This window comes from Phodopus roborovskii, unplaced genomic scaffold, assembly GCF_943737965.1.
Source record: "Phodopus roborovskii unplaced genomic scaffold, PHOROB, whole genome shotgun sequence".
Taxonomy (NCBI): Eukaryota; Metazoa; Chordata; class Mammalia; order Rodentia; family Cricetidae; genus Phodopus; species Phodopus roborovskii.
Window position 1 is genome coordinate 44,318,755 of NW_026126407.1, and position 19,831 is coordinate 44,338,585.

A 19,831-nucleotide genomic window follows, 5' to 3' on the forward strand; every position below is an offset into this window, starting at 1 on the left:
AAGGAAGTCAATCCATTGCAAGACGGTGCATCACATAATGGCCTAGGTTCCAGCCCAAATGCATCTCTAACTTGCTGTGTGACAAAGCCAGTCTTCATCATCACATTCTTTCCCAAGGATGCACAAGGGACAGAAACTGCAGGCATGATATTGTGACCATAATGTCCCTCCCCAAGGCCAGAACCTGTTTGTCTTCAACAAAAGCATTTTCCACCCAAAGGTGGCAGACTTTTTGTTTGTTTGCTTTAATTTTTGTACTAACTAGGTTATATATGAATACTTGACTGCCTCCTCATCAGGATGACTGACCTAGGTGCATCTGTGACATAGATTTCCAGGTCTACCCTGCAATCCACGGAATCCACAGGGGCTAGGAGCTGGAGAGTAAATCCCAGCAGCCCTGAGGTGGCTCTAATGATGAGACCATCTTGCAAAGTAACTTCTGTTACTCTGGATTTCAATGGTGATTGTTATTTATGAGAGAGAGAGGGAGAGACAGAGAGAGAGAGAGAGAGAGAGAGAGAGAGAGAGAGAGAGAGAGAGAGAGGAGAAGGAACTTTGTAATTACAAAGGGAATAAGGTTGGTGTGGAGTGAACGAGACAAAAGGGCCTCATCTATCTGGGATCTGCCATCACAGTTCACTTCTTAATAGTCCATTCTAGTTTACGTATCTCACCTGTGGGCCTGGAATCAAATGTGATGACAGCTCCAGAAGAAAGAGATGGAAAGGGAAGAAGAAGAGAGCACAAATGTGCAGGGGGGCAGAGAGGGGGAAAGAAAGAGGAGGGGCAGCAGGACACACAATGCGCAGGAAGAGTAGGTACTGCCTCAAGCAAATGCAAGCTTTGTTGCCTCTCTTGCTCCATTTGTAGCTGCTCAGCCAATGAGGGTGAGACAAAGGCAGTTTCTTGTCATAGTTGGCCAGTAAAAGTGTTTCCTATCCCCATTTTGGTTGGCATACTCCTTGAAAGGCTGCACTCTTGCCTGGGGGTCCCTCCAGAACTGCATGCTCCAGGCCCAGGATGGGATAGACATCTGCACTTGTCTGGGGTGGCATTGTTAGAATGTCTCCCCCAACCCTGGCCTCAGCCCTCCTCCCAGAACACCTTGACACCATCATGGTCTCTGCTTTGAATTTCACCAATCTTTAAGGAAACAAAGTGCTCTGCCTTAACTCGACACCCTTTTAAACCAGGAAACAGACTTTCCATAATCCTTCCCTAGCCAGAGAAGAGTCACACTGTCTGAGGACTCAGGAAGGGGCTGTCATGGCCTCTTAGATTTCAATGGAACCCTGTGTGTAGGTTGGAGAATCTCTGAGAGAAATATGACCTCCCTACTTTTCTCTAATTGGCCGTCATTTTACTTGGACCTTACAAACGTTTGAGTGGGAAGCAGATATAGTCAGTTCTGTTTTACCAGTGTGGAACTTGAAGCAAATGAGAACTGGTGTGAAGTCGTAACTAAAGTTTCTGAACTTGCAGTGGAGGAAACTAAGCAGCAGTTGAGCTGAATTGCCCCTCATTGAGAAGGATTGTGGAGAGCTGGGTGTCTCTCCCTCTGCTCCTTCCTCAAGGCCTTCTCTTCCTCGGGTATAGAGATACACACTGTGTAGATGAGATAGTAGGTCCTGCCTGCTAGTAGGAAGCTTGCATCTTTATCGAGAGAAACACGTGAACTCTGCACTGCTCCTCTGATGGATCTAATCACTGCATGTGATGGATACAGTGAACATTAACAATGAAGGGCATTTGCTCATTCCTGTCTGTGGCTTGTGCCACACACACCAGTGCTGCTGCCCCCACCATCCCTGGCTACAACACGAGGCTTAGTCTAGGTGCTCTGAAGGCAACTTCTGTTGCTTTCTCTAAGATTCCCTCATCCTTAAAATGTTCAGGTCTTGATTAGCAACTGTGTCCCGAGAGAGTGCCTATATTTGGAGCAAGAGAATTTCATTACAGAATCAACATTTTTAAATCAAATCTAATTTAAATTTGCTTCCCCCCCTTATAAAACACTGTAGAGTCCATTTTCTGTTGGCCAACAACTCCTGGGCATGGGGACTGCCCTGGAGTATGGTTAATATACCCAGTGAGAGTCCATTGAAGAAAACTCATTTCTCCTTTGCTATCAGCTAAAGATAGCTTTTTAAGGTTATGGATGGGAGCCTGTGTCTACTTCCCCTGCTCAGTGCTGGGACCCGGTCTGGTTTGAACTTGTGCAGGCTTTGCATGTGCTGCCACCGTCTCTATGAGCTCATATGTGAATCAGTCATGTTGCATCTGGAAGACACTGTTTCCCTGGAATCGCATCACCTCTGGCTCTTACAATCTTTTTACCCCATCTTCCACGTAGTTCCCTGAGCCCTGAAGGGAAGGGTTTGATAAAGACATCATATTTTGGACTGAGCTCTCCAGAGTATCTCACTCTGTACATTGTCCAGTTATGGGTCTCTGTTTAATTCTGATATTTTAAGTAGTAGGAAAGGACACAGAATAAACAGAGGCATGTGATCTAATTTTGCTTCTGTGCTTGACTACAATCTCTTTTCCATTGACCCTTAGGACAACAGTCAAGAAAAACCAACCTATTTACAAGATGATGAAATACTAATTATTAAATATCTATATTGTAAAGGACAGAGCCAAGGAATTTATGTTCCTTTAATATTCCTCCCTTCCTGAGAACTATTACTTTCCCCTTCTACAGATGAGGAAACCAAGGCTCATACTATTGAGTAGCTTCCCAAGGATCCCATTGGAGGCAGGAGGCAAATTCAGCTTTAGAAACAATCCCTCCCACTCCATAGCCTTGTGCCATGCCATGGCTACTCTCTAACCCTCTCTTTCCAGCAAGATAGAATTAGTAAAAAAGGGAAAGTATTCTGGCCACCATTTTACGTAAAAGACAAGCTTATACTTAGTCAATGATTTTTGTTTGCTTGTATTTCCCCAGTGTTTCTTCTAATGTCCCCACTGACTCTCTGAGGTCAGTGCCATTATTATCCCCATTTTACAGAGGAACAGAAGCTCCAGGAGCTGAGACAGCGCGCTCAGAGTCCTCACAGCATCATGTGAGTATGAGGGCGTCCACATCTAACTCACCCTCATGTCCCAGCTGATTCTCTTCTAAGCCATCTTTTATACTTCCCTGGACAGATCCGAGATGCAGGGCTTCCTTGATATTCTCCCTGGTCCTCTCCCTTCGACAACTCTTCCTTACAGATTCTCACGGGACCTTTATAAATTGTGAGCTGCACATGCCAACAAGCCATGTTAGCCATTTGTTTTCCTCTGCCCTGATGCACATGCCCCAGACACTTTGACAAAGTAGCAGTACCAATGAATATCCTATCCCCCTGTAGTTTTACAGTATACATCTTTCTCCTGACCTCCCTCTCACTCCGTCATTTTTTTTTCTTTTTTGGCCACAGGGTTGGTTTCATACAGACCAGGCTAACATCTACCTCATTTTGTGTTGCTGAGGCTGGCCTTGAAATCTCAATCCTTCTGCTTCTGCTTCCTTCCAAGTGCTGGGATTTTAGGCATGTGCCACTATGTCTGACTGTGAATGGGATATTACCTGCTCTTCCAGTTAGAATGTAAGCATACTGTGTGTGAAGGATCTGTCCTTTACCTTTGTAGTTCCACACTGACAAGTCTTGAGAAATTATAGGCACCTAACAGCGTTCACCAAAAGAATGAGGTGTTCACATAGTAGTAATTGGCATGGAAACTGGGAGATGGAACTCAGATATCTTCAAAGGGTTAAATGCATAGTCACAAGCACATGGCCACCGTTTCTGACACTGTATTCTCCCATGAAGATTCACATTAGCAGCAGATGCATTTCCTTCCCCCTGGGATACTTTCTCTAACAGTTGTTGTGTGACTCGGCATTTGCAATGAGTTTTTTCAGACTTTATATGTCCAGAAAAGTCCTATTTTACCTACACTTGTCAGCTGTTGAAAAACACATTATCGAGTGCCTACTGTGTGTCAGGCACAGTTCTAAACAAAGAGAAACTGCAGCAAACACCACATCAGAGCACAACATAACAGAGGGCTCAGCTCTCATGCTCTGCCCCCGCATCCTTCTAGCATGCTTGCTTTTGACCAAAGACACAAACATATTTTGAGGCCTCTAACTTTCTCAGGAATCTCAAAATTAGTTATTAAAATGTTATTACTTTGATTATTTGTTCAGTAGCTGTAAGTATCATGAAGACTAAACCACAGCAATGTAGTTAAAGGTTTTTGCCTTCATTTCTTTCTTTCTTTCTTTCTTTCTTTCTTTCTTCCTTCTTTCCTTGTTTCCTTCCTTCCTTCCTTCCTTCCTTTCTTTCTTTCTTTCTTTCTTTTTTTTTTTTTTTTTTTTTTTTTTTTTTTGGTCTTGAAACTGTTTCCCTTCTGGGGGCTTAAGGAGTCTCCTTGGTGGTATTGTTCCTGACAGAATCCCCCTTCCCGATCTTCATAGTCACTCCTTAGGGTGCCATGCACTTTCTCTTCTCTGACTATGTGGGTGATTTTTCCCTTCACTGTTTATCTACAGACAGTAGTTTTTTTTTGGAAAATTTGATAACAACACATCACAGAGCAGCGGTCCGTCTGTTTCTTGAACTTAGGGTTTGTGATGCCTCTCAAATCTGTGATCTTGAGAATTTTTATCTAACTTGGGAGTTTCTCAGCTGCCGTGTCCTTGTGTTGTTGATTTCTGTCTCTCCTCTCGGCAGGCACATCTTTTGAGGACTGTAATTCTGCGTGTTCAGCTAGTTGAAGTGGCCCTGCAGTAGCTGGGCTCTGCTCTGCCTGCTACCAGCACTGGCGAGCAAACCCAGAGCCTCATGAGTGCTAAGCAAGCACTCTACCCCCAGCCGTAGCCCAGCTCCCTGATGATCTGCTTCGTGGTACTTTCTCTTCCATTTGACTTTGGGTAGTTTCTCTTGTTCTGTGTTCATATTTGATAACTCGGTTGGTTAGTTGTCAACTTGACACAAACTAGAGATACCAGAAAAGAGGGAACTGTCTCCAGGAAATTGCCTTGTAGTCAAGATCGTGGGGTGGGGCATTTTCTTGATTGCTGATTGGTGGGGAAGGGTCCAGCGCACCATGGATGGTGGTACCCCTGTGAAGATGAGTCTGGGAAGTATAAAGCAGTAGCTGAATGTGAGCCTGGGAGCAAGCCGGTAAGTAATTTCTTGTTCCTCAGAGGTCTCTGTTTCAGTTCCTGCTTTGAGCTTTTTCCTTGGCTTCCCTGAATAATGGGCTGTGACCTACCAGTCAAATACACCCTTCCCTCCCCAACACTGCTGTTGGTTATAACGCTGATGACAGCAGTGAAGTAACTAGGACACTGACTTGATTGTGCAAAACCTAGTTTCCGGTGAAACTACAGCAGTTTACCCCTCATCCAGACACTTGCACCTCTAGAAGTTCTGTGCTGATCTGTTTGTGTTTTTTGTGCCTCAGCTTGACTTTGGTCATACGGAGCTCAGCTACGGTGTTCCTTTTTGATAAATCCCGCTATCTGGAGCAGTTACGGGTCAGTTTTAAAATGTTTTTTTTTCCCACTGTGGGTCATTTTTATTTCCTTACCTGCTACTGATTAGAAACTTCACACTGTGCTTTTGTTTGATCATGGATGCTTTTGCACATTCAAGTTTTGTCTGAGGATGTAGTAAGGTTGCTTGGGAAAACAGTCTGCATTGTCTCTGACTTGTTTGTAAGATTGATTCACCAGGACTGATCGTTCTTCATTTCGGAGTCCAGCCCTTCCTGTGCACTCTCCATGGTGACTGACTCTGGGACCCTGACACCTGACTTACATTAATGGGCACCATTTTTAACCCTCTGGCTTCTGTTCCTTCTCTGATTGGGTAGATCTTTGGTCAGACACAGGCTTCCTCCCACGCATCGGCTGACCAGCACCCTATTAGTGAGGGATCCTGGAAAATTTTCCAGGACATTTTCTCTCCAGTTCTCTCCTCTCAGGCACACAGATAATGGACTCTAATCTCCAGGAGTCTCTCTACCCTGCCTCCTCAACTCCAGGATCCATCAGATGCAGGTTTTCCCTGTTCTTGCCCTGATGAGAAGACTGGAAGCTGAGGGTAAGCATAGGAGTTGACACTGTGCTTCTATTGGTGAGAACTACAGTAAACTGATAAGAATGAATCCCACTTAAATGGGACTCCTGACTGCTTTCACAGTAGAATGTGAATCTAGAAATATACTTTCCATTGCTTTTTAGAGAAAGCAGATTCTGCGAAACATTTGATGATTTTAAAATACAGGATGAGCAAAGTCTAAAGTATCTGAGGCTGAATCTGTGTCCAACAATTCTGGCTTCTGAGTGTCTGGCTTTCAACAGAACTCATCCATGCACTGGTGGGACTGTCCTGTGCCTGTACTCTTATATAAAGCCGCCACCCTTTTTCACAGGAGGTCCCCCAGCAGACATGCCTGAAGCTATAGGTGGTACTGATCCTGATAAAATACATATGATGAGTCTGCCTATGAAGACATACCTATGATAAAGACCAAGTTATAAACCAGGTACAACAATAATGATAATAAAGGAGCAGCTGTTACACTACTGTAAAATAAAAGCTGGACTCTCTCTCTCCCATTCTCTCTCTTTTCCTCTTTCTCTGTATTTTATTGTACTGTGTTTTCCAATGCAGTTGATCATGGGTAATGGAAACATGGGGAGCAAAACCACAAGTGAAGAGTGGCTACTGTAGTAGTTACCATGCACCTGTAGCTACTGAAATATGCCCGGTGGGCCGGTAGAGCTGGATCTTAGATTTAACCTATATTTGAATCAGCCATATGTGCCTATAAAAAAGTCAGCCATAAGAGCCCTTCATGCCTTCATTTCCTTCACTTTTCTGGACAAAGAAGAAATAGCCAGGCTAAGTGTATTTTCCTTATTTCAAACCCACTCAAGCAACCTTCCAGCTTCCTGTTTTCTTGGGCTACTTTCTTTTTATCATCATGCACTCCGAGGCCCTTAGGCTCCAGGGAATGCCCAGAGTAGATGTTTCAAACCGGGAGCATTTGTGTTGCTTTTCACAATGTTTAAGAACATTTGAGTCAGGATTGAAAAATTGAGACAGACCATTTGAGCTGAGTGACTGTAGGGTTCTCAGAATGGATAATGTGATATGTGATTAACCTTCACTAACACTGTCCCCTGCTGTTTCACCGTCACCCAACCTTTGTACTGGTTATCTTGAAAATCATAATTTCCTATTTTTATTTTATTGTCGAAATACTTCTCTGGAGACACTTGCATTTAAGGATAACAAAAAGAGAGATAAACCCAGTGGGGATTCCTGTTTAGAACCTGTCCTACTTTGTACATTCATATCAACTGCCTGACCTCTGTATTTGAGCATGTGAGGCCTCTACTAGGACAATGACAAAATACGGGTCACAATACGCATACAGCTGCTTCCCATTTCAGCACTCAGGGTAGACATTACTAATCGATCATAGCTCCTTTTCCTCTGCATTCTTCTTAATACCAGTAGCAATCATCCCAAGAAATCAGTGTTGACAGATAAAAATGACCTCCACATTCATTTTACTAACCACAAAACAGAGGTCTGGAAATCTTAAACCGGTGAGTCAATGAAGATGCCACGATGAGCTAGACAGATGACTCAGCAGTTAAGGCCACGTACTGCTCTTAAAGGGGTCCCAAATTCTGCTCCAAGAATCCACATCAAGTACCTCAAGGTTGTAACTCCAGCTCCAGGTTATCTGACACATTCTTCTGGCCTATATATGCACCTTTACTCTCATGCATTTACTCACATGAAAACACACAAACAAACACATAATTTTAACATGAAATCAATCTTTTAAAAGATGTTATGATGAATCCATAGGGTCTCTTGACTTTGGTACTGTGTTCACAGGCCCAATTTATTCTATCAAAAAGATGGGAAGTAAAACACACAACCCAGTGTTGAACAAAGCATCCAACTTCTAGCATGCTTGGATCTGTTACTTCCTTTGAACTCAGCATGTGATTCCTCTTCCCTAGAGCCTGTCATGGTCCTCAACCTACCTACCTCTTTTTACCATTTAAAATTACATTACTGTACTCCTGGCCCAGTGTCCCCTGAACAGGTCTTTTGTTCAACCTGCTGCCCATCCTGCTCCCAATCTGCTGTGCATCAGGGGGCATACTCACGGCATCCTCAGCTTAGGGAACTTCTGGATGTCATTTTCTGTCAGGTTCTGAAAAGAAAAGACACTTGGCAGGCTGGTTAAAAACACACAGGAGGCCCCTGATCAGGTGGCTAGGGAGGGAAGGACAGAGAACCATTGTCACCATCAACATCATGAGGTTTACGTTTCAAAGGGAATCCTGTAACTAGAATCTTATGTTAAATTTCTTTAATCATAAACAGAAATGACTGTAGTAAACAAATATGGGGAAAATCTGTGAAACCAAACAGAATTTGTAGCATGGGCAAAATTTGGCAACCTCCCCCTGTGTTTTCACCCCATGGTTCAGGCCCCTACTCAGTTTTGCATAGGAAGGGAGAAGTTAGGGCCCTCAGAGGAGCTAGCTAGGACTGAGGTGTCTTGGCAAGGTGTTTGGTGGAACAGCAGGTCCAGCCTTTATCAGCCCGTGGAGAGTTTTCTGAGCAGGATCCTGTCAGGCTGCCTACAGTGAAAGGATGAAGAAACAGCCATATACCTAGAAGGCGGAAGACCACGGCTTCCTTCAGAGTGTGGCATAATGGGTTGAAGGCATCTTGGGTCTTCCAGAGCGATACTCTGGAAACAACTGAGAGGAGGACACAAGCTGAGAAAGCTGAGGAAGAGATGAAGGATAGGCGCACGGCTGTGACTGGAGACAGAAGAGAAGGATGCTGGGAAAGAAAGAAGACTTCTAAAACACGGACAACTGCTGGGAAGGAAGATGAGAAACATTGAAACAGGCTTTGGGAGTTTTGCTGTGTGACATAACTTCCTCCTCCCCTTCTTTCAAAACCCACCAGAAATCCTGGGCTAAACTTTATTGGAGTTAGATGTATGGATTTTAAAAACATGGTTATATGCTGAGTTCGGAAAAGAGATCCATAGATAGGATAGCTACAAGCCAGGCCTGCTTGTCTCTCAATGTCCATTCTTTGGTCTTCCTTACCATAAGAACCTGAATTTGGTTCAGGGTAGGAAATGTGTTTGTGCAAAATATTTAACTCCCAAGTTACCATGGAGATGGTGGAGTCACATGGTTCATTTGTGGCCAGTAAGATGTAATTTGCAGTTTACTGGATGAGATCTCTAGAATAATGATTATTTTTCACTTTTTTTGGGCTCTTTTGCAAAGGATATATATATCCTAAAGGTGGAGCATCCAGCTTGAAGTGATTAGCACAAAACTCCAAGGCTTCCCATATGCTGAATGGGGCCTAAGTTCTGGGCTTCCTCCAGAAGTCACTCAGCCCTGAGTGTCCACTTGTACATGTCTTAGTGCTTGAGAAAGACCACATACATTCCCAGTTAATCCATCAAGTACTTCCCTCCTTCACGAAGCACAGCATCCCATTTTCTAACCAGAAAAGACTCCGTTCTTCTCCGTGTTAAACCTAAGCGACATTAAGACAGATGAGGGGGAGGTGGCTACCGGCTCCCACACTGAAGAAGGAAGACATGGAAGGAGTGAGGAAAAGGAGAAGGGGAAGAAGGGAAGGGGATAGCACGCACTGTTGCCTCCATTAGCAGAATAGTCCTGGATAGTTCAGAGCTGACAGGGTATGAGCTGAGTAACTAGAGCTTAGATTAAGACCTTCAAAGTGAGCCCAGAGCACAGTGCATTTTGCTTGGACAGGCACAGGGTTCCACTCCCTACTCTGGCTCCTCTTGCCCCCTTTGCTCTCCCTCCTGTTCACAGGGTAAGTAGGATGTGCTGCTTTCTCTGAAGTGCTGATAGGTCTCAGAGATTGGAACAGAGGAGATGCTGTTCAGATACCATCTCTCAACCAAGGAAACAGCCGTCCTATCAAGTCACTTCAGGCCTGACACTCACATGGAGTGTTGGGCGAGAGTCACATAGCTGAGAAGTGCCACTATTATCCCCAAGTGTGACCCTGCACAGTGCATTCCTTCATCAGAGGATGAAACAAAGGGGAATTGGGGACAGGGGACAAATGCTTACTCAAGACTAGTCAGGACAACAGGGCAACCAGACCCTCTCCAAAGATGTTGCCCTCCACCTGTACTCAAAGTGGTGTCCCTTTTCTCAGTGCTAAGGCATCAGAATGAAACATACAGATTTAGTGTGGTTGCAGGAATCCCAACAATAAAACACAGGGAATTCTATCCATTTAAAGCTCATTATGATCAAAACAACAACAAAACCTACACCATATAGGACTAAGCATGTTTTGGTTTAGTCATTAGATTTGTGACTTAAGACAAAATTACCACATCTCTGCATATGTTTCCTTATTTGTAAATGAGGTGGTTGAAGACATCCGTGAAGGTATCTTTCTGCTAAAAACAGCTTCATGAAGGCAGGAATCTTACATATTAATAATTTCTCTGTCCCCAGCATATGGGGATCTAGGATAGAAAAGGAACTCATCTCAGGGCGAGACTTCTGAGGTTCTCAAGAAGGAGAATAAAATTACAGGTGGTAGTGAGATCACCATCACTAAAGATGCTGAAGCAGAGCAGGGCGGGGATGCAGTGTCAGAAATGGACTGGTGTGCTGTGTAGCAAGCCACAACATATGCCATCTTGTTCCCTTTCAACTAGCTTGAAGTCTCATGGTTAAGCTTTTATTCTATGACATAAAGACATACAATTTGATTGCCCTTCTCACTCTGAATCTGAGGACATCTCCCATGAGACCTTTAAATTCATATTCTTTCCTGCTTAAAGAGTGAAGCAAAATATCCAGAAAGGACAACTTGGAACAGTGACAGTCTGTACTTAACACTCAAGCAAAGCATCATCTCTGGGAAAAGATGAGACCACCTTCCTGACAGCCAAATGCCTCTGCCTTCATCTGAACTGAGTTTCTTTCCCTTTAGTGGTCTGGATTTAACATGGACCTGAAACACGAGCCTATATTTAAAGCTTGTGGAATTATAACAGAGTAGAGAGGGCACCCTCACGTGTTTGTTTGACAGTCACTATACGTATTCTGTAATAAGGAGGAGATGAAGAGGAAGAAGGTAGCCGCCCTTTAAGTCCACTCAGTGGATGTGTATGCAGAGTTAGCAACCAGGAATGAAAACCCCCGGGTTCTTCAGTGGTATCTCCTGCTACCCACTCCGGGCTTCTCAGAGTATACATGGCAATTGAGTAGAATTTCAAGGTGTGTGTGTATGTGTGTGTGTGTGTGTGTGTGTGTGTGTGTGTGTGTGTGTGTGTGTATGCGGGGGTTTAAACTGTGCTCAGATTCCTTCAATATATTACTTTGAAGTCTATCTTGCTGTCTATACAAGAGCTTACAGGGCTCCTGAACAAGACATTGAGTTAGTGAGAAAGACCTATCAACCCTTTGATCAAAGCAAATGGCTTAATGGGACACTGACCACGACATTGACCATGAGCAGCCTAGGGGACAAGGTAGGTCAGTTGGCCCTGAAGCTGATGGGAAGAACACAGCACATTTTTCATTTCAGTGTTGGGACTGGACAGAGCTTACCAAAAACCGAGCGCCGTCAATGTGGTATTTCTTCACCGCCTTCTCACAGTCCCTGTAGTTCAACTGCACAGAGAAGCACAAGGTGCCATCAGTGCCACAGGCTCCTGTGTTTCCCCTCTTCTGCCTCCCCCCAGAGCTGAGCAATATGTGGTACCTGTGGCTAGCCAACCCCCTCCTGATCCTTTGTCTAAAAGAGGGGCCAGGTCCCCACCTCAGCCATACTTTCACTACCTCACCCCCCCCCACCCCAGACAGTCTGAAATGGAGAAATTGTATACTCTAGTCCTTGGTACCAGAACCTCTGGACAGACAGTTTTCAAAGCCCCAGATGGGTGGTCACATTGTAATCAGGAAAGCATGAAGGGACTAACAGAAGAAATCAAACACCAGCCCCTGTCCTGTGTCCCCAAAGGTGATCTTAGTGACCACATCAGTCATTTATGCCTAGCCCATTTCTGAACATGATGGAGGAATCAACTCACATTCAGACTTGTTAGAGTGACATTTTCTTTTTAACTTAAATGACCTAGAACAACAACACAAACACTGTCTGGTACTATGACAAACTTGTTTTAAATATTTTGTCGAGGACCCCATTTACTAAATAATTCCTGTAATTTTAACCACTGAATGTTCACAGGTCATCTCCCTGACCACCATTTCAGCAATGAGATCAGCAGCTGCTAGTTAGCACTGGATGGGATGCTCTGTATGTAGCAGACCCTGCTTCCACCCCAAAGCGACTGCAAATCACTTAATCTTCCAGTTTCATGAGAAGAGAAACATAGAGAGCTAAGAAACTTGCATGGGTGGAAGGTGACAAAGGTGACCATTGAGCTTTGGAACTTGGCTTTAATGTTTCCATGAAGAATAGTCTTTAAGTAGCAGCGTCAGGTACATAAGTCCTTACAGTGAGTAATCAGGGGTGCATTCAAACCCACCACTCCGATAGCACACACTACACAGTGGACATTCTGTCGCCTTTTTCTCTGTAGGGTACATTGTTGAAGTCAAGTTTTCAGAACAGAGTGATGGAATCAACAGAGGTATGTGTCTGTAAGGTCTTGGTTGGTTATTTTTCAAAGCTGATCTATGACTGTGGTCTTGCCTTGTCCTCACTAGCACAAAACTTCACACCAGAAATAGCTCCAAGATTGAGAGGTCTGATGTATTTAAGGTGACATATTTTTCTCTGAGGACCTCACGAACAGTTAGTCCAACCTTCTTTGGAGGAAATTTTCAAATCAGTTTCTTATCTATGACACCCCCCCCCCCAAATGTGAAAAGTAAACACGGCTGGGTGTAGAGGCACACACCCCTTATCTTAGCACCCAGGAGAATGAGGCAGGGGGACAGGTTTGCCAGTCCAAGAGAAGCCTGGGCTATACTCCAAAAACCCATCTCAATAATAATAATAATAATAAGAAGAAGAAGAAGAAGAAGAAGAAGAAGAAGAAGAATAATTTTAAGATATAATTGCCATCTCCTTGTCTGGAAGAGCAGACTGAAGACCCACACTGTCAAGGGCAGGCAGCATCTGCAGCATGGTGCTGTCTCCTTGACTCATATGCACATGTACAGTGGGCTTTTGGAAATGTCAGCTTCCTTTAATTCATTTCACTGCCATCACTATCAGATGGATTGCCAGTTCTGCAGAGTACCAGTTTTGACTCTAAACCAAAACTAGAGTTCTAGCCTTGAACCTAGACAATTGATGCAATTCAGTAAGATTTAAGTCTTGAGACCTAAAAATCTGTATTTCAACAAGCACCCTAAGTAATTCTCATTAGCAGCTAAGATACCAATCTTGGCACTGACCAAGTGGTTCTTCAACTTTGTAGATGACAGGGACTGGGGCCCAGAGAGAAGAAGGGTCTGACTTAAGGTCACATAGTGAGGTAGAAACCCAACAGCATTAGAACACATAGCTATGAGCCAGGTGACTATATTGCATGGCCTGAGAATGTTCTCCTGTGAGGCCTAAGCCAATTGAAGGAGTTAGGGACGTGCAGACTATGGCCTTAATCCTCATGGTTCCCATCCTCAATCCAGGGCAAGGCATACATCTGAGGCAATATGACACAAAGCCTCACCAGCTTGCCTCAGCCTCCCCAGCCAGGTTCTGGTTAGAAGATCAGGATAAAGGTGGGGTAGAACATGAAACTTAATGCCTCACACATATTTCCTTTCAACCTCACCTCCATCTCACCTGGTTAGTTACTGATAATACCTCTGTTTCACTGTATATGTAGACTGAGGTACAGGGAAGCAAAGTAATTAAAAATACTAAGTTCCCAAGCTAGCTGGGAAGGACCAAAGTGTATTTGACTCCAGAACTGGAAAGAAGTCTCAGTGGCCCAACCCGACTGCTTCTGTAGACATTATACTTGCTGGTCAGTCCTTTAAGTGACACACTGATGTCCAAGAGCATCTGTAAGTGGCTCTGTGTTCATTTCACAGAGTGTCTTCTCAGGGACCAATGAATTTAGGGTCTGAAGAGTTTCATCTGTGTCTGTGGTAGGGGGCTGGTCCTTCTAGCATTATCAATTCCCCCGCCAGCTTCCTTGTTCCCACCAGAAGGAGAGACCTGTCCCTGGAATGTAGCTTTTACTAAGGTCCATGATCCCCAAGAAGAAACCTCCCCTTCTCTTAGCTCAAGCAGAATGGTGTCTGCTTGGCCTATCTAAGGCCTACCCTGTGCTGAAGGGAACTTGACCCACACTTTATCTGTGGCACCATGAGATTACATAATATCCTAGTTGCACTTGAATATGGGCCCTTTCTGTGCCTCTTGGTCCCTCCCCAGACTTCCCTGCCTTAATTCTCGATTCCATTCTCACTGCTCCATTGAAATAATTCACTACTTCACTCCACCATGGCAAATTTACCTTTCTGCCCTAACTTACTTCATTTTTAGTTAAGAAAGGTAACTTAATAACATGCTTCAAAGTCAGCTGTCTAATCACATTTCCACCCACAGTATTGAAAGAGATGTTTACGATGATCTTTTAGGGAGAAAGTAACCAAAATAAGATTCATGAAAAGTGGCAAATATCAGGATCTGTGGGGTAGTGCTCCTACCATGCCTCACCCAGTACAGAATGCTCACATTTTCTTCTGTAGGTTGGGAAGGAACCACTGTGTATATTACAGTTTTAATTTTACAACCCAATGAGCCTATTCTACTTCGTAGATCTCCGTTTCTTCAGAAAAAAACAGAAGGTAAAATAGATGAATTCTATGGCCTTAGCTTTAGGACGTCATCTTCATCACTGCCTGGAATATCAGTGGATATGAGGCCAGCCGGAAGAAATGGAGACAATAGAAACTCGTGTCTCTCATTAGACCTCTTAGCTCTTCTGTATGGGTGCCTTAGAGGAGTTAGGTTTCTTCAGATACCCCTAAGCAGACATGTGGTCCTTATTAGCAGATAACTGAACAAGGACCCTTGACTATTTCCTCCTAGCCTGGAAGTAGGACACTAGTCCTGCTTGACTTGTAATTCTACTTAGCTTATCCATTGTGTCCCTAACTATCCTGGGGCTCATGTCTGCTTTCTGGCCTACTTTTAAGGATTCTTATAAAGCTCTGGTGAAACTCCGGCCACTAAAGAAACATTCCCCTCTTCCAAGATCATGGACAATGGATGCTCAAATGCCACTGTTCAGCTAGCCATCTGTCCATCCCTCCTGCCCTGCTTGTCCATCCCTTCTATCCCAGAACTCTATATCTCCTTTTCTAGGTAAGTAGACTTCACCATAACCATTCTCTGCATTTCAGAGCATGTGCTGTTAAGCTAAATAGGCATGACTCCAATCCAACCTGATCACTTAAACTCAAGAGCTGACTTCAGTTACTGACGTTGAGATGCAATGGTGTCAGTACATATCCTTAATATGGTAACACGGAACTCACATTGCAATGGGTTGTGTCTAACAAGACCCAGTCTGTGGAGCACTGGACCCACACCTGTATGTACTAGGGACTTGTGCATGGGAGCCCTCCCCCCATTTTTCTCTACAGGACACATTGCCCACAAAGCTCAGTAGTCTGCCTGCCTCCCAGGAAGGTAGCAACTGCAGGTGGTAACTCTGCAGCTATCTTGTACACCTTTCATATTCCATCCAGATTCTGCCTCCACTCTGCCCACCCTACCGAAGTCATACCAACCCAACCAGAAGCACAGGAGTGAAAGACTCACCTTCCTAAAATAATCAGCTAGGCTGTCCGGGTTCCAGGCTAAGACCTCTGAGCGAAAGGGCACATTCTTCAAGGCCATGGCTGCTATTCGGGGAGCTCACAGGCTGGGGAGAGCCGCTGCAGCCATGAACAGAGAAAAACCCAGACCTAGAGCACTGAGGTGTCCCCGGCTCTTCCAAATTCCAACTACGCTCAGGAACACCCTTGTTGAACAGGCACTGTTTCTGTTCTAACCAGATCCCAAGAAGCAGTGGCTTCCCCTGTGAACAAATATGGTCTCTTCTCAGAAAACGGCTCAGCTAGTTTCCTTTACCACTTCCTCTGCTGACTTCTAAATAAGTAAACAAGGAAGGCCAGCTCTGGGGACTCAATGCAGAGAGAGAGAGACAGAGAGAGAGAGAGAGAGAGAGAGAGAGAGAGAGAGAGAGAGACTGGTAAGAGACTGGTGGTAATTTCCCACTGGTCCAGGCACTCTAGCCAAGTGGGGCTTAAACTCTGTTCCAGCAGCTTTTTCTACTAGAATTCTAGGCACGCAAAGCTAGATACCACACTTCTGCATGACTGGGTCTATGCAGATAACAGGCTCTTTTGACAGTTCCCTAAAATTATCTATAATATCATCCTCTAGTGAACTGTGGAGGAAGGAAGATGGTCTCTTCATGTTCTCCAACCTCCTTCCCCACTAGTCTGTTTTTATTGAAAGCCAAGGTGCCTTCAGCTGCTTCTCAGTGTTAAGATCAGTGAGTGGGTCCTTGGTGAGTGAGGCAGCCAGGCTCTGTGTGGTGAAAGTTTCTACGGTGCAGAGGACCATCTACATTCTGATACGAATATGTCTGCATATGCCTTGGGCATGGAGTGACTGAAGGGACCACTATTAGCTCAGGACATCCCAGGACCAAGTTCTTGGGAAAAAAGATATTTACGTATCCCAGAGGGACAAAAGACAGGGAAAAAGACAAAGATGGGAAATAAAGGATGAGGGAGAAGGTAGAGAGGGGAGGGATATTTGTCCCAGAGGGGAACAAAGAGCTGCCTCTAGATAGAGAAGAAACAGACATGGCCCATAGGAAAATGGCAGTTTATAAAGGTAAAAGGGGAAAGCCTGAGTTTAATTTTATTGGGTATAGTAATTAGGTGAGCCATTGGGGGCTTTTGATTCCTGGGCTTCAATACTTTGATAGCTGGATAATGGTAGCCAGGCTCAGGAGGAGGAAGTGACCCTGGCTTTAGGAATGTAATCTAACAGTTTTCGGCAAGGCAGAGGCAATGGAGGGGTGGGGGAAGGGTAAGGCCTGCCAAAGCCATGTTTGCCATGTTCAGGCCCAGCTAAAGTCCCTTCATAACAGTTTGGTAACTAGTTTCCATATCTGCAAGGCAGGAAAGGAGAAAGCTTATATACATACAACTTTAATGTATTTGCTAGGCAAATGTAAAAATCAAAAGTTTAAAACATTGTTGTTATTGGTAGCACAATAGCTTCCATACACTGTGCTTTCTTACTTTATATTCTGTCTACTATCATTTTTTTCCCATTGAGTCCACCATATATGTAGCCAAAGAGTATATTCCCTGGAGATAGGAGATGGGAATCTGTTGCATCTTTCTTCAGTTTCAGACTTTGAACAGATCTCATAGACTGAAACAATCCTTGATAGTGAGTGAGACCTGAGGCTAAAAGCAAATGTAAACACAGGTGAGCCAGTGTCCCATATGGACATGCACATACATGTTTGCACATATGGGAATGTATAGACTCACACATGTGCACAGCTCTCTATTCCAGTGTTTGAACAATACTCTATTGGTACCTGCGATGCTCTTCCTAAGGTTTCTCAAGGGTAGTTTTAGTAATGTATGCCTCTAGTAGCTATCTCATTGCCTATTTATGAACTTAAATGAGACACAGATGAAGTGTCAGACCCCATCCCTGGAAAGTGGTCCATGATGGTGATCTGCAGGAGGCATCAACATTAAGTGTCCAACAACTGATGATGCTCAATGGACTGCCCTGCTGCTCTAAAGCTCCTTGACTAGTGAGAGACATTACTTCATTCTTCAGATCAGCAGCATGTCAGCCATGATGGAGGCAAATCACTTTCAAGTAGAGTAAATAAGACATCATGGGATGGGAGGGAAGAGTGGATGGATGAAGATTCTGGCCCTCAATCAGTCAACCAGTCAAGGTCTCTCAAAATAGAGAATTTCTGTGGAAAGAAACATTCTAGATCATCCTTAAAACTAAAAGCAATAGTGGGTTGTCTTTTTTGGGGGGGTTCAGCATTGTGTCTTTTAATATTGTTCACCCAACTCAAGGTTAAAAAACAACAACAGAAAAAAATGGAAGATAGAACTAAATATTGTTAAATATTATACCCCTTTGGAAAAAATTATCCAATAAAAAGTGGCCAAGGGGACCAGTATCAAGGTAGCCACAGAAACCAGAAACAAAGGTAATGACAGTGAAGGTAGTAAAGGTGCAAGACCCCAGGAAGCCCCTGCAGTGTGTCAGATAGTACCTTGAGAACTTTATACCAACCGTCCCTGATGGCTGGCACAGTCTTTAAACAGCCATTTATTTGCCTGCTCCCTTCGTCCCTCAAGTAGGTTGTGCACCCCAATCTTTTCAAGAGTATACCTGAGTCCAGAGCCACTATCCATTTATCTCCTCAGGGTTCTGAGATGCTTTGGCAATGCCCAGAATAGAGTCAGAATTCAAACTAGGTCTGTCTGCAGAGCTTGCACAGCAGCTCCCATGTTCGTTTCTGGCCTGCAGCCCATGAAGGGTCAATGAACTGCTTGCTGCTCTGAAGTGTCTCTCACATTGTGTGCTCTGCCCATTGACCCACAGACCCATACCTCAGATAAGGCATCAGGGCAGAGACAGAGAGAGAGAGAGAGAGAGAGAGAGAGAGAGAGAGAGAGAGAGAGAGAGAGAGAGGAGAGAGAGCAGATGATGAAAGGAGAAGTATGTTGCCTCAGGCCTGAAGAATGTCCTCTTCCTATCCTTGGGTGACTTCCTAATAAGTTTAGGTTTCACATCTCCTGTGTCTAGCTCAAGTGTTCCAGAAACTCCCATGGCAGAGCAGCTCTGAAGAACCCCTCTCAGGAAACATGACAATGTGTGTGACAGTATGTCATCTCACTTGTTCCAGACTAGTTCTCTTTACATGTAAAGCAGACAGGCCTTTTCACCAGTGGTAGGATAGCTAGGACTCGGTGCATATCAAGGTATCATTCTGTTTATTGCCTTTAAGCATGAAACAGAGTAGCAGACAGGAACTAAGGAGCAAAGGTCCAGCATCAGAACCAAAGAAACCTCTTTGATGGGGCAACTGGTCCCACCCCATCTCTTTTGACCAGAACCAGGTAGAGAAACCCAGTTGTTTATGAAGAAACAAGCTCAAAGATTAGCCAAAGTAAGAGATTGCTTCCGGAATCTTTCATAGGTACTGAGATCTGTCAGAGCACAAGTTCCTTATATAAAATGGTGTAGTTCTTAAACCTAATATGTATACACCCTCTCACATTTCTAGAAGACTGATAATTCCTAAGAATACCAATGCTGTGTGTAGCTGTGATACTCTGTTGTTTAGGGAATAATGGCAAAGAGAAGAAACTCTACCCACACTCAGCGTGGATCCAATTTTTAAAAATATTTCCCATCTGTTGTTGGTTGAACACATGTACATAGAGTCTGCAGACACAGAAGACCAACCATATGTCTCAAGGTAAAAGCAACACAGAGAAAGCACTGAGCCAGTGACTGGCAGGGATTCATACAATGGGAATTGAGAAGCTGTGGGAAAGAAAGCAATGCTTGCAGTATGTCTGACTGTTGGAACATAGGGGCAGACAGGGAAGGTGGAACCCTTCTGCTCCCTCCCTTAGTCCACCAAGCCTAGAGTCACAGCATCCACCCACCCACCCACCCACCCCTTTACCTCTACCTCA

At 44.3% G+C, this 19,831-nt stretch overlaps 1 protein-coding gene across 1 annotated transcript in view; it reads right to left on the minus strand.

Annotated features, from left to right (window-relative positions):
- Nucleotides 1–16,248, minus strand: part of Lcp2 (lymphocyte cytosolic protein 2) — a 43,260-nt gene extending 27,012 nt beyond the window's left edge. The window contains exons 1-3 of the mRNA XM_051180964.1: nt 15,882–16,248; nt 11,681–11,743; nt 8,204–8,250 (exon numbers count right to left, since the gene is read on the minus strand). Of these exons, the coding sequence (XP_051036921.1) occupies nt 8,204–8,250; nt 11,681–11,743; nt 15,882–15,959 (188 nt within the window). The 5' untranslated portion in view covers nt 15,960–16,248. The remainder of the gene's footprint in view (nt 1–8,203; nt 8,251–11,680; nt 11,744–15,881) is intronic.
- Between the last annotated feature and the right edge of the window lie 3,583 nt (nt 16,249–19,831).